The 14,525-nt window shown below is 40.6% G+C and overlaps 1 protein-coding gene across 1 annotated transcript in view; it reads left to right on the top strand.

The window, feature by feature from the left end:
* PARD3B (par-3 family cell polarity regulator beta) overlaps positions 1–14,525 on the top strand; it is a 371,446-nt gene that overhangs the window by 293,462 nt on the left and 63,459 nt on the right. Inside the window, exon 20 of the mRNA XM_042874585.1 lies at positions 2,742–3,038. Coding sequence (XP_042730519.1) covers positions 2,742–3,038 — 297 coding nt within the window. The remainder of the gene's footprint in view (positions 1–2,741; positions 3,039–14,525) is intronic.

Consider the following 14,525-nt stretch of genomic DNA (forward strand, 5'->3'; position numbering starts at 1 on the left):
GCAAGAGGGTTTCTCTTGAAGTCTGTTTATGTATAAAAGATGGAAATGAGCAGCACAGACCTCCCTCCCTGCTTCATTGATGTCTGAGGCCATATTTGCAGTAGAAATCCACCCCTGTTGCTGTAGCACAAATGAGTGCTTTCAGGTGTTGAAGTACCTGCAACAAATGGCTTTTGCACATATGGATCAGGAGTTAACTTTGCCCCACATTTCTTTATGTGAATGGTGAGTGCGTTTTTTCATGTTTTTTTACACACAGACATGGGCAGGCTGACTCTCTCCACCAAACCCTGCTGTAAAATTTCTCTTTTATCTTTATTCACAAACCCTTTGAGGATAAAGGCTTTTACATGCTTTCAGCTGCTTTTTAGCGATTGCTGATTTGCTAGCAATAGTTTGTGGTTTAGACAGAGAGGAATGCTGACCACTACTTTTTAGCTCGTGGTTTCATATACAGCTCCTCCATGTTGATTTTTCTCTCCCTACTATTGCCTGTTGTTTTCTGAATAAAAGTAGGACATTTACCAAGGAATACACCAGTGTCACCAATAGTTTTGCCAAGGGTAAGTCGCATGTCCCACCTTTCTGTGAATGCTGTTAAGCTCTCACCATCTCAAGAAGCCATCATCCAACTGAGCCAGAGCAATCAGAAGTAAAATGAAAGAAGTGCCTTGCTAACTGAATTTATCACACACTGACACCAGACTGTGCCCTCCAAAAGATTCTGCTGGAAAATCTCCCTTGCAAATAGAGCAAGAATTGTGCAGCATCAAAGGCACGTTTTTGAAGCCTGTGATGGCTGCAAGATACTGAATCACCTGTGTGAGGCTGCTCTCGCTGCTAGTGCCTGACCTGGGCCAACATTTGAATGCAAAGCGGGGATTGTGTGTGGCATGAAAACCTGAAGCAACAGAGGAATAGGGCGAAAGGTGTGGAAGAAGGGGACTATGCAGAGGAGAGAAACTCCGAGTAGAAAAAGGGAGAAATTCTGAGGAATTCATAGGTAGCCTAACTGTAGAATCTTGGGAGGTGTTAAGGATATAGATGGATTATAGCTTATGTTCTTCTTATTTAATGTCTAAGAATTATTGTAGTAGATTGCATTCAGGCCTTCTGATTACCCTTAATGAAACTTTAAGAAAAAGTGAAATATGAACTTGTTGGGCAGAGATGGAGAGTTTGAAGAAAAGCAGAAATGTTGTGTTATGAAGATGTTGTTGTCTCTCCTAGTCTTTTTAAGAAGATATTGAGAGAGGAGAAAGGTGATCTGCTCCAGTGAGGAAAGGCAGAGTAGATGGTGGGCACCCCTTATGCCAAGGGCCCTGTATCATTTGCAGGCTCATACCACTGTAAAGCATGACTACATTTTAGGTATTAAAATGCTATCCTTTTATTTAGTATCCTCACTAGATATATCCTACCACAAATAAGGGAGTGGTCTAACTAGAAAGCCTGCATGATGCACCTTAATGTACTCAGGCATACGTGTAGAAAAGCAACTTGTACTTACTCTTCTGTAGTACAAATTATACTGTTTCTTCTACAGTGCTGCGGTACTTCAGATAGTCATAGAATCATGTGAGTTGGGAAGGACCTTTAAAAGTCATCTGGTCTCACACCCCTGCAATAAACAGGGGCATCTACAGCTTGTTCAGGTGCTCAGAGACCAGTCCAGCCTGGCCTTGGTTGTCTCAGGGATGGGCAACCTGTGCCAGCGTTTACAGTCAGCAGAAAAATGCTGAATTCTTCTGTCAGTCACTGTCTCTGTAGTCTTCTGTTCTTCATTTTTCCTCAGTAAGTCTTTATTTTCTGTAAATGCTACTTATTACGTACTGTGATCATCATTCTGCTTGATCCATCTCGTGGCATTTAATTATGCGGTGTTGTAGAATAGCAGAGCAGTTAGCAGAAGTTGCATGCTATTTTCTTCTTTTTCCTCCAGAATTAATGTTGAATCATTGAATATCAGCTGAGTTTGAAGTTTACCTGAATATGTTTTACTTTTCTAAAGAGATTACACAATGGCTCTGATTAGCAGCAGCATTTTGTAATACCACTTAAGGCTTTATCACAGTGGAGTACTGCCAGTAATAGTCTTTAATTCACTTATATGTACCAATTCATCTCTGTCAGGTTTCTATTAATTTCTTTGCTGTTTTACTTTTTGCCTATCCCCCATATAATGAGGCATGATTTCCCCATCTATGTATCCAAAATAAAATTAAAAAATTAAATCTTCAGCAAATTAACTGTGGCCCTTTGATTTGAGGCAGCTGTGCCATCTCTCTATGCGTGCTTACATTTAATTCACTTTTCACAGGTTAGTTTATTTTTAAGAATGTGGTGAGTCAACTGGCCAAGGGGGAACAATAATTGTATTGGCTACTTTAGATTAAAATTATTGGGATTGGGTTAGGTATATTAATTGCAGAAGCGGAGAGCAGGTGTAGAATTAAAACTGTACACGTGCGTGCATGTACACATAGAGCTATGAAGAGCCACCATATTAGCGTTATTTTTTTCATCAGAATGATGACCACCTTGATTCCAAAGGTGATTATGAGAGGTAAATTTCCATGTGAACAATTCTGTTTCATTTGGCACCAGTTTCACAGTGTACGGAAAGATCTAAGCAGTTGGGTTTGGAGTTGGTGCTCCATATTTACGTGATGAATCAGTGTCTGTGGTTGATGTTGAAGCAGATCCAGTTGCATACTTGTTTTTTTGTTTTTCATTATTAGGATTGGAGCAAAGCATCAGGAGTTACGTCAAAAGCAACTGAGGGGCCTGCTTGATTATTCTACTGGTCCTGGAGGACCCGACATAGATGATGATGAGGTAGATCCAAATTATGCCAGAGTGAACCACTTCCGAGAGGCTTATCCAGCAGCAAGCATTTACAGACCATCATCTCCAGCAGTCGCGGAAACCTTCGTTTATCCGCGTGATTCTTCTTCAACACCAGTGGAGAGGGAACACTTGGAAGGATTGTATGCAAAAATAAACAAGCAGCACTACCCGCAGGTTCCTGGTGACAGGTAATATTGCCACCTGGCATTAGAAACAATGATAGCTTGGGAGTGGGCTGGACAGGGAGGCTCTAAACGTCTGTATTTACTGACTAGAAAGACATGAATTTCCTCTTAACCAAAACTGTGATTTGCTCCAGCAGTGCCCCCAAAGCATCTGAGCTAGTCAGCAGTCAAACAAAAATCATTAAAAAAAGTCCATATTTCACAAACAGAATGAATGAACAGACTCCAGTCCAATTCCTTCCCTGCTGAGAGTGTGTTTTTTTCCTTTTTCGCTCGGGAAAAGTTCTTACACTGCAGCAAAAATAATCTCTGGTTTCAGATCCCTTTCAATCTGCTGATCATCAAATGCCTATTAGTAACAGGTTTTGTATGATAACATGATATATTGCATATGTTTACAGTTTAGTTTCCCCCAGCTGTTTGATATTATGCACTTTCAATTAGACTGGGGAGAGGACTGGGAATCATGGCATTTTTATGCAGACTGTGAAGTGTGGCTTCACAAGACTGATTGCCTTTCACAGCCTTTCCAATAACCAAGTGGGAAGGAAAGAGCAATTTTTAATCCTTACTGTCAAGCTTCCAGGTTGATAGCATTAAAGAAAGATGGTCAAGTTTTTCCTTGGATTAAAAAGAGAACAGCATTCCCTTTGAGCTGATGATTACCTACCGTTATGGTAGTTTTAAAACTAGGTGTTTCTGGAATTTGGGACTGAAAGAATGTAAGATTTCATTAGCAGTATCATGGTGTCAATTAATTGGATTTTTCAAACCAACATCTGAGTATGTAGGCAAGATATAAAAGTATGTGAAAAGAAGAGCTGACAGAGAAAGACATGGGGGACTTAAGGAATTGTTTATGCTTTGAGTTCATATTACAATCTGTAGTGTCTCACCATAGCCTCAGTCGGTGCTATGTGATACAACACTTGTTAATTTTGGAGAGCACAGATACAGGAGTGTTTTCAGTTTGTGGCATTATAGTACTTTAAAAATGTCTACTGAGTCATTGTTATAAATAGTAATAAAACACTTTTGACATAAATCTAAGTGCGTAGCAGGGATTGGGCCAAGTATTTCTCTTTCTTTTCACCTAAATACAGTATGAGAGAGATCTTTCCAAACATAATGACATTACTGATTCTCTTCTTTCGTATTAACTCTTCTGCTGCTGCATGAGAGCAAAGAGGGTGAAGTTAGAGGCATGGATCACAGATTTTTGCCATCAGAAGGGTTTTGCTTTCCTAGAAAGTGCTTGGGGTGATTGTCAGTGGAGTTGTATGAGCATCTGTGTATCACAAAGAGATCAGAAACTTGGTTCGCACTAACTCAGGAAACCCAAGGAATTTCCAGCAGGAGGGAGCCCAAATTCAGATTCATACACTTCTCAAGAATAAATATGTAGAGATGTAACTCAGCATGAAAGCAAAACGTTGTCATAAAGGTTGCTTCTTAGTATCAGTTTTAACAGGGACTTTATAGCTTAACATTTTAAACGTGTCATCAGTTTGGAAGTATGGTTTATGCTTTGTTTTTACACGCAGTATAAAGAAGTGCCCAACTCTCTCCCTCTGGCCTCTTTTGTTTGATTGCTTGTATCGTGGCTGTAACTGCACTGAATGAGCTCTTGTCTTGTTGTGTGGACATGACTGAAATGCCAACCAAGTCTGGATTCAGTGTCAGGATCCTGGATCTTAGTGTGGCTTTAGCTGTAATTGCACCCTCAAATACGACAATTCAGTGAAAAACAAAAACCAAAACTTCTAACAGGCGAAGAGAAAGTTACCTCATATCTGACCTGTGGTCAGAAGTCGTGCTGGGAAGGCTGTTCCATCTGTGTTGATTCTGTACTGAAAGACAAACAGTCCACAACAACTTAGCTTTGTTGAATTTCTCAGGCTTGTAGAGACTTCAACCAGATTAGGAAAAAGTAGGAAATGTGGGATTCTTATTAGGCTGCCTTTGTTCTTTCTTTAAATCTTTGTTTCCTTTGTCTCAGAAACAAAAAGGTTGTTGTTACTCACCAGCAGAAATGTGCCAAACCTGAATAATTTGAAGTGAATTTATGCAGTGTGTTGTGAGGTCTCAGCCAGCAGTTGTTGAATGTGGCAGCAACTGCAGGCAAGGAAATCTTTTCTGTGCTGGAGGGAGAGTACTGAAAGGAGAAGAGAGATGTGGAAAGAAAAATCCCTGGATAACATGTTAATTACAAAACCAAATCTGCTTTCAAGGGTCAAGTATGAAAACTGCCTTGTCTGCCTCAGAATAATGGGAAAGAGTTATAATGGATGCTTATTAACCAAACCAAAGTTATTTTGCATTTGCAGGGTTGAACATTTATCAATGCATTTGTCATGTAATAGCTCATGTTTTGGTCCTGCTAACGCATGCATGCTCTCTCCAAGTTTTGCTATTAATTTTACTTTAGATGGATGGCTTTTTTTCCTACCTCTGACTCTCGACTTTATAATACTGTGTGTGCAGACTTGATCAGTGCTTAGAGTAGATGAGGTTTAGGATGGAAGGAGGTTTGAACACAAAGAGAATAGATGACTTCATTTTGGTCTGGGAATTCTAGTTATGTGTCACTATGATAGAGAATTAAAACTCATCATTTCAAAGAAGTTCATTTTTATTTCATTTTATTTTTGCAGAAAAATGTATTAACGTAACAAATGGCTTTTAAAATGTGGAGGCCATTTGTGAAAAAAAAAAAAAGGAAGCTCAGTGGTCAGATATGTGCCATTTACAATTCACATACTTACCCACCTCTCCATTTCTCATCACCAGACTCCATCCAGTCTCCCCTATTCATTCTTCTCAGCAGATGCCCAGTTTAAACGGAGAGTCTCCCACAGAGATCCCACTGTTGCAGAAGCAGTAGGCTGCACATGTATGAAGAATATTCCTTTAATCATTCTGAAGTATGTCTGCTGCCTCCAAGCACCACTGCCTAGGGCACCGCAGGCCCGGTTCACAATGCTGTTTGCATAATAACATCCTCTTTACCTACAATTGTATCTGGCGTCTCAGGGATTCTTTTGCCTTGAGTTCTTGGGGATTTTGCTTTGTCTTATTTTCATCTGTTGTGTAATGTTCTTCTGCGGTGTTCCAAAATTGCTGATTTTCATTCCAACGATGACTGTATTCAGTGAAATGGATTTAATTTTTTGTGTATATTTTGCTGAAAACTTTGAGATTTTTAACTAAGAGAGATGCTACATAAATGTAAATTGTCCTTATTAATGAATATATTGAAAGCATTAGCATGATCAGTCTTTTCTGTGAATGTTAAGATGGTAAAAAAAAAATTAGCTAGCAGAATCACACATTCCTTTGTAAATCAAGCATTTTTCTGTTTATTTCTAATTAGCCACAATTTTCAGAAATGCAAATGCCACCCTGGAGGATGGTGCAGCCTGCAAAGGCACCTCGTGCAGCTGAAGAGCTCACAGGGGCTACGCTGTGGCCGCTGTACGCTCCCTCAGCTCATGCTGAGGCTGGGCGATCTGCAGCCCATATGTTCCCAAAAGGAGTGGGAAGTCACATCTCTGAGTTGAGTTATCAAGGCTGCACCGTGACAGTGCTAAGTTGCACTGTGGCAGAGTCTAGGTGTCAGACCAAAGCCAAAAGAGCATATGTAAAACACTTCTATCACTTAAATGTCAGGCATGTCGCGTGTTGTAACCCTTTCTCACGTTTTGAATAAGCAACTTCCTCTTTCTTTCCTCCCCTGAACGTGGTGCTGCCAAGTATATCCAAACACTCCGAGCACATCTCCGGAAAGGTTCTAAAGACATGCTCAACTTATTTGCTCAGCCCAGAACTATGAAACATTTAAAGTCTGATGCCAAATTCATTGCCAAGTATAATTCTTCATTTATTTATGTGTCTTATCTTGGGGAATTTCAAAGTGCTGTTCTGACAAAAATGAATACAGCTTTCTTCTGTTTAGCAAGAATACATTTCAGAACTGTATCTTGTTGCAGATCAAAAAACAAAAGGAAAGAAAGAAAGAAATAACTGTTCTATTGCATAGGAGTAGAGCCCAAAGCCCCAGTCTGCTCTACTTTTCCGTTTTTGGAGATGCTATGTCAGGTCCCACTGTGGAAGGAAGATCTTATGTGGAAGATCTTATCCCACCGTGTAAGACTCAACAATGTTAATTAATTAATCAAAAAATGGATCTTCCTCATTTCAGAGTAAAAGTTTCCTCATGGAAAAATTGCTCTCTCCCAGAAAGTACAGTCTAGCAAAATACAAAGTTGATAATGAGGAAAATGATCCCAAAGTGTGCTTCCCACAGCTCACCCTTAGGTGCCCCCATCAGAGGGGCAAGGCGCACTGAGTGATCTGCCGTGCCCGGGAAGGACACAGACACATACTGCTGTGTGTATGCTGAGAGCTAAAGGCTATGTGTAAGCTGGGTGTCAGCCTGAGGGAGAGCAAAAAGGGTCACGACATTTAAAATTTAACAAACAGTATTTTTTTTCCGGAAGGCCAAGCTAAATACTTGTATAGGTAGTTCCTGTCCTGTTGAGAGCAAGGCTTTCAGAATCCAGAACTGCACAGACAAGGCTTTGTTCAGAAGGACAAGTTAGGGTTGTCCAGGTGTGTCTTGGCCCTATACTTCTAGTAAGCCAGATGCTGAAGTTAAATTTTTCTCAGTGCAGTGTACCATGGGCATTGCTCACAATCCATCTCCAGCATCTTCTATCACTGAATAGGAAACAGCAACCTGTTGCTATAGGAGTGGATGGTCTTCTGCTCAGGAATGGCTACTCTTTAAGGTGGAAACTCTGAAGGCAAGTTAGAAATGAGGCTCTGTAATCTCTAAATATCCTTTGCTGTTCTTGTGTTATAGCAAAAAAACCCAAATGTTTAGCAGTTTACTCTTTTCTGACTGGTATATTTCTGACAACTGTTAAATTCAAAGCTGCATTGGCAGGTACAGTAGAGGTTTAGAGGTTTCTGTGTGCTCAGCAGAGCAATCCTGCTCATGGAAGCAGGGCAATCAAAAAACCATCCAGGCATAGGTTGTACTGTTCTCTGCACCTGGTACTGTTTTGGTTTCCTTCCTCAGAAACGATGAGTGGCTACTGCATGCTCACTGTGCTAACTAGAGAAAATACTGAGTAACTAGACCACCTGAGATGCTTTTAAATGAGCCTTAGTTTCATTTCCTTGCTATAAAGGAAAAAAAAAAAAAAAAAAAAAAAAAGTATTGTTAGCATTCAAGATAAATTGCTTTCCAGACACAGTTCAAAGTGCTGTTTCGCAGGAATTCCTCATCCAAATGTTTCCAACTTTGGGAGCCCAGCCCTACCGTTCATTTCTCATGGAACTCAGGTGACCCTGTGCGTTTTGAAGCATATCTAAACAGAAAGACAGGGTCAGATTTTTACCAGAGCAGAGTTGCTGCTGCTGTGTAATATGTACATGCTTGTTTGAGGCCATGCATTCTTCAGCAGAAATAAATTCTTTTAGGAATAGTCACAAATCTGCCTACATGCATCCTGCCTGCTAGGGTTTGCGTTTGGATCACCTCACTTATTGACAGATGTGTAAAATTTTATATACTGCACTCCCATGACTCCCTTGTGACTGTCCTGCTGCAGATGCTGGTGAGCCTGAGCTTTGGCAGCTGTGTTAAGCATTCATATGCATTCAGAGGAGTTGTTTTTTTTTTTTTCCCTCCAGCCCTGTCTTTCCTTATGTGATATATTATTGCATGGAGTTATTTTACGTTAATTTTGCCTATTTATTGGTAATGTCCCATTCTTTCTGTTGTTTGAATGCAAATGCAAAAGATAGGTCCCTGGAGAAAGAGCAGGTCTGTTACTGGAAGATGAGACCATAGCAGAGGATACGGAGTGAAATGCAGATGGTGTTGTCAGCCTCTTAAATGTACAAATAAAGACAAAATGAGCTCGTCCATGCAGCTGGAATGAAATCATATGGCCTTGCATGTGTTCCTGCCATAGCATATTTCCTAGCAGGAGATCTAAATTCTGCCTTATGCAGGATGTTGTTTGACCAAAAGCTTGTACTTGTTCCGTTAATCAGCGGTAGAATAACGTTTGTATGTATTAACTTTTCTCTACATAATATTTTTTTTTTTTCCTACAAAACACCATTTAATTTTAAATGCTAATGTGTGTGTGGTTAATTAAGAAGCCAGAATTGACTATAAGGTTGGTAAGCTCCAAGGAAGAGAGAGGAAGATCATTACACTTCTGCTCATAGATAGCTATTTGTGAACCAGCTGATAATGTGCAAAATTAAGATTTCGTAAGTGGCATTTTAATGGCTGAAGATTAATTAAACAGTCAGAACTGTTCAAAAGAGAAGCTGTTAAAATCTTGTTTATAGGCCAGTCACTTGCATGCTTAAAGTGCAAACCCTAATGGCATGTGGTATTTCCATTTAGCAAGCAAGCGATGTAACTTGGTTATTTTTCTTGAACAAGGAAATCTACCTTACTGGATATGCTATATAGATGGATAGATGTAGTGTCGTGTGGTGCGTTTTCCTCCTCCTAATTAATAGTTGTCTAGTAGCAGTGCAGGCAGTGAAATGCAAAATCCTCTGGGACTTGGTAATCCTAAATAAAATTGCTAAGTCTTTTTTTAATTAAAGTGTAAGGGACATGGTTAAATGTGATGTGATTCTGTGTCCCCGCTCTCGAGTAGCCTGTTCTCCCCCGTACACTTTGAGGTTTTCCAGGTGCCCAGCTTTTCATTGCTTCAGATTGTCTTCTAGTCAGTATGAGTCTCCTTGGACTATCATTCACCTTGCAGAATTGTTCTAATTAAGGAGAAAAAGGTACGTTTCCAGTCAGGTTTAGTCTGTACTGCAGTTCAGGTTAAATGACAGATGTTAGTGTAGTCCTGTTTCCCTGACTGCAGAGGAACAACAAGCAGAAGGTTCGTATGTTGCTCACAATAGTGAGGCTTACTCTTCCAGCGAGTCATGTCCCAAGAAAGTATTTTTCTTCTGTTTTCCCTTTCCCAGCCCAGTTCCCAGCTCTTTTGTTAACACTCTGCTGGTTTTCCCAGAGCTTCTATGATTGTGCCTAACTGGCTTCTAGCTTCAGGATATGCAGGAAGCTCCAGAGGAAGACCTGATGACTTTGCCTTGTGCAGGCTTTGCTGTGTAGCTCCTGTGAGGTGAATATCTGTTGCAGACCTCAGCGAATTCACTCTCTGTCCAGAGCTGTGAGTTTAAAAATCTCTTAGGATTTTTTTTCAGTTCCTACTGGTTAAATGTAAGAAAAAGGTTCTTGGTTTCGCTGCAGAAATGGCCTTGGTTTAGTGAAAGCAATCAGTAGATGAGGGTGTGGGATTTTGTCTGTACACACTGAGACTTGTGTGTGAGCGTCCACACATTCAAATTCCAAGTGATGACATGAGCTCACAGCAAGCTCTTCCCTGACTTTTCACTTTGTTGAGATAAGTTATTGGCTTCTGGTCGCACTGTTTTTTAAGAACATTGCAAATTTAACTGCTTGCATCCAGGCTAAGTGCCTCAGTCTGTGCAGTGCTCATGCAGCCCAACTGTTCAACTTACAATGGAAACACACAGTCCAACTTAATTCTTTTGTTTCAGTGAAATAACTTAGCTCTCAATAGAAGATATAAATAGCATAAAACATAAGATCTAACAGGGCCACAAATCTGACCTGGGAGTGAGTCAATGGAAACCTACTTGTGGAGGGTTCAAGCATCTAATAGCAGGATAAACCAGCTGCTCTTAAACAGAGCTCAGGAGATTGCTCGCTACTAAGGTCAAGATGCTGCTGGTGAGAGGTTATCCAGGTACTTAGTAAGCACTGTTGCTGGCAAGAAGAATAGACGGAAGCATGAAACAGAGCTTACGGTCAACAGAAAACCAAGAGTTGATGTTTTCAGTTGAAGCTGAAAATCACTCAATGTTGTGCTAGCAAAAATACTGGGAGGACTGAAGGGATGTGATGGAAATGGCTTAATGGGCAACAGGATGCAGAATAAAAAGGGAATAATTGTGGTTATTGTCTGACAGCTGTGCAGAGCGTGCAGTGGATTACAATCTCTAAAATGTGCCTTTTCAATCCATGATAAGTCCACTGGTAAAGAAAGTAATGCAAGGGCGTCATTGTATGCTCTGAAAATGCTTATTTCATCAGCTCAGTTCTTCTGATGTAGTTAAGTCAGTATGTACTCTGGACCTCTGTGACTGCCCTTCCATCCCTGGAAGGAGGCCTGGCACCACACGGAGCTCACGTGTGCAAGGGCTGATGAACAGTTTCTCTGGCAGGCCATGTAGCACAGATCATTTGTTGGCATTGATCAAGGTACCTGTATTGATCCTGGGATGGTCTAGGAGAATTGTGACTGTTTTATGGAGAGCGGTGCTCATAAAGAATGGAACAAGTAACTTGTCTTTAACTGTGTTGTGGCCTGCATCTGAGAGAGAAAGTGAGGTCTTTCATTGGGACAGAGGGACGTGAGGAAATGATGTTGCTTCAGGTAAGTGCAGTGGTTATCTTCTGTTATCACTAACATGTCCTGGATGTCTGGGGGCCATTTGTTAGAAAGCAGTGGAGGTGATTGCATGAGAGATTTTATACTCTCCAGATGCCTGCAAAACAAGTAGCTGCCTTCATTTTTCTTTTTCTTTTCTTTTCTTCTTTTTTTTTTTTTTTTGCCAAATCAAACTGAACCAAAGAAGAAAAAAAAAAGCAACTTATAATAAGGAGGAGGACTGTGTGTGAAATACCATTAGGAAGTGCTAAAAGTCGAATAGATTTAACATACTTGTACAGCAGTAAGTGTCCCCTTCAATTAATTTTCCTTTCTTGTTTCTCTCCAGTTCCTTACTGCTGTGGCAGTGTGACATTGTGACATTGCCCCAGTGTCACGTCCTCAGCTGAATCCTCATGCTGGGAGACGGAAACCCATTCCTTCCAGAGACTTGGCAGCAGTGAAGAGAAACAAGAGTCAGCTAGTATTATAACACTTCAAACATTTTATTGTTTAGTCTCTGATGACCCATATTTATGGTTTAATTTCTCCATTCACTTAAATTTTAATCTTAAATAGTGTGGGTTTTTTCAGCATAATAGTATCTTAGGGGCATTTCTTCGCAAACCGGTATTAACTGGAAAATGTCCTTCAGCTCTGGAGTTTATCTGTTGTAAACACTTCTGCCCTTAAGCTTTGATGTCTACTTAGTCCTGGTTACGGTTATTACCTTGTAAATGGAAGTCAACTGCAAATGAGCATTATGGTATTTACATAAAATGCACGAAAACCAATTATTGTGCAACCAGCTCTGTAAGTTAAAGTATGGGACATATTTCCAGTGTAAGTGTTGGACAGTCTAGCAATTGAAAAGGCAAGCAACAGCACACCTTGAGAAGGATGGCAACAGGTTTAAAATGTGTTCTGTCTGTGGAGAGGGAGGTTGCAGGGAGAGAGGTTTTTTCTGTGTCGATGTCACATACATAATGCTCAGTTGGCTGAAAGAGCGCTTTAATTGAGCACTCGTGTGCCCTGAGTGTGCTGCTGGCCAAGGGACCTGGGTTGCCTCTGTGCTGCTCCCAGGGAGGCTGCCTGCAGCCCATCCCCTCCTCGCAGGGCAGCTCAGCACAGCGGCTGGGTGAGAGCTGGGCAGAGCAGCTCCGGGGAACAGCAGCAAAGCAGCGCTAAGCCCATTGCTAATTGTTCTGGATTGTTAGTACCGAAATTACAAGCAAACTGTCTGCAGCCCTTCGCCCGAATAAGGTGCTGTTTTCTTCCTTTGGCATTTTCTGCTGTCCCTCACTTGGAAAGAAGCAGGAGGCAGTTATTTTATGCTGCAGTGTACAATGGCAACATTGGAGCAGCAGCTGCTTCGGAGAGGGAGAGTAAAGGGGACTGGGGGGAAGGAATTGATCTTTTCCTCCTTTTCTCTGTAAATACCACTGTCTGCACCAGTGCTGATGCTTTGACCTCTTTGCTATGGAGCTTGAAAGGTCTCTTGCACTTAGTGACATGCTGTGGCTCCAGAGCTGAACAGGCAGAAGTCATTCTCTTTCTTTGAGCGTCACTGCAAATAGGTTATCAATCTAAATATGATAAGTGCTCGGATATTCCTCCCTAAATTTACACTCATTAGTTTGAGTACTGGTATTTTTACGTGTCTGTGTGGCTTTGGAAATGATTAACAGTATTCCTTTATACCTTTTAGCCTTTTATCTTTACTCTGCCCGCTACCTCATTACTATTAGCCATGGCAAATACACCAAACGGCTGAGTGGCTTCATTGTTCTGGTGTTTCTTCTTTCTTTTGAAGACCTCAGTGCACAGATACATGTTAATTTCCCTTTTGTGTTGAAACCTGCCTCCAAGGAATAAGATTACCAGTATTCAGTCTCTGGTCAGTGAAAACACTGAGGTCTGATATCTTCTGAATGCTTTGTCTCGGTTCATGTTTCCAGTAGCATTTATAGAAGTGGTCTCTTTTTCTGTGATGCCCATGGAACATCAAATTACTGTCCCCTGCCTTTAGGAAGATGATTTTAACATGCTTTCTAAGTGCTTTCCTTATTCCTGGGGTTGAGAAATGATGTAGATAGACACCTGCTCTTACGAGCGGGTGGAAATTGAAAATCATGCCAAGAACAAATGCTGTTTAGCAGAAGTATCGAAATATGCGTTGTTTAGTGTGTGGCATAAACAAAAGAGATTATGTTAAGTTTGTGGGCCCTAGTTGGATGAAGTCACTCACTTGTGGGTTTGTAACTTCTCTCCTAGCAAAAATGAATATCAGAAAAGCACTGTTAAGAAGTACTGGTTTCCTCATCAACTCTGAAAGATCTCTAGGAAGCTGTGGGCACTGAAGTCAGTGTAGTTTTCTTCCACCTTTCTAGCAGAGTCACAGTTGTGCTTAACTAACAGCAGGCGATCCCAACCACAAAAAAAAGCAGGTTTCTTTAAAATGGGTCGGGAAACAGCCAATCGATTTATAGGTAACAAATGTGAGTTTGTGTTTACTGGGTAGAGATTTGACAGTTTGCATTTGCATTACATACATACTTAAATAAATTCAGTGGCATACGCTTCATTGCTATAGCTGTTGGAAGTAACACGTGGTAGTCACTGTGTGTGATAGGATAGCAGCAGTTGCCACAGTACATAAAAGGATACAAGAACAGATGAAATCATTAATGCTTTCATATTGTATCCTGTCTTATTTCCAATGTGGTAACGTGCCTGGTACTTAATGGGGCATATCTTTGAAAAAAAACCAGCAGGTATGATGTTCTGGAAAACATGAAAATCTGCAACCTTATATCAGAGGCCAAAGCAATATTTTGGATCTGACATTTAAAAAAAAAAAAAAAAAAAGTACAAATTGTGTGTCATTGTCACCGTTACATAAGCTGGAAACTGTAAATTTATGTTGTGCCATTTGAAAAGCAAATGATAGCATGTGGATTCATATCTGTTCTTTAGAAAGAAGAGTGAT

Source organism: Lagopus leucura, unplaced genomic scaffold (genome assembly GCF_019238085.1).
Source record: "Lagopus leucura isolate 7727_CA_CO unplaced genomic scaffold, USGS_WTPT01 Super-Scaffold_100012, whole genome shotgun sequence".
Taxonomy (NCBI): Eukaryota; Metazoa; Chordata; class Aves; order Galliformes; family Phasianidae; genus Lagopus; species Lagopus leucura.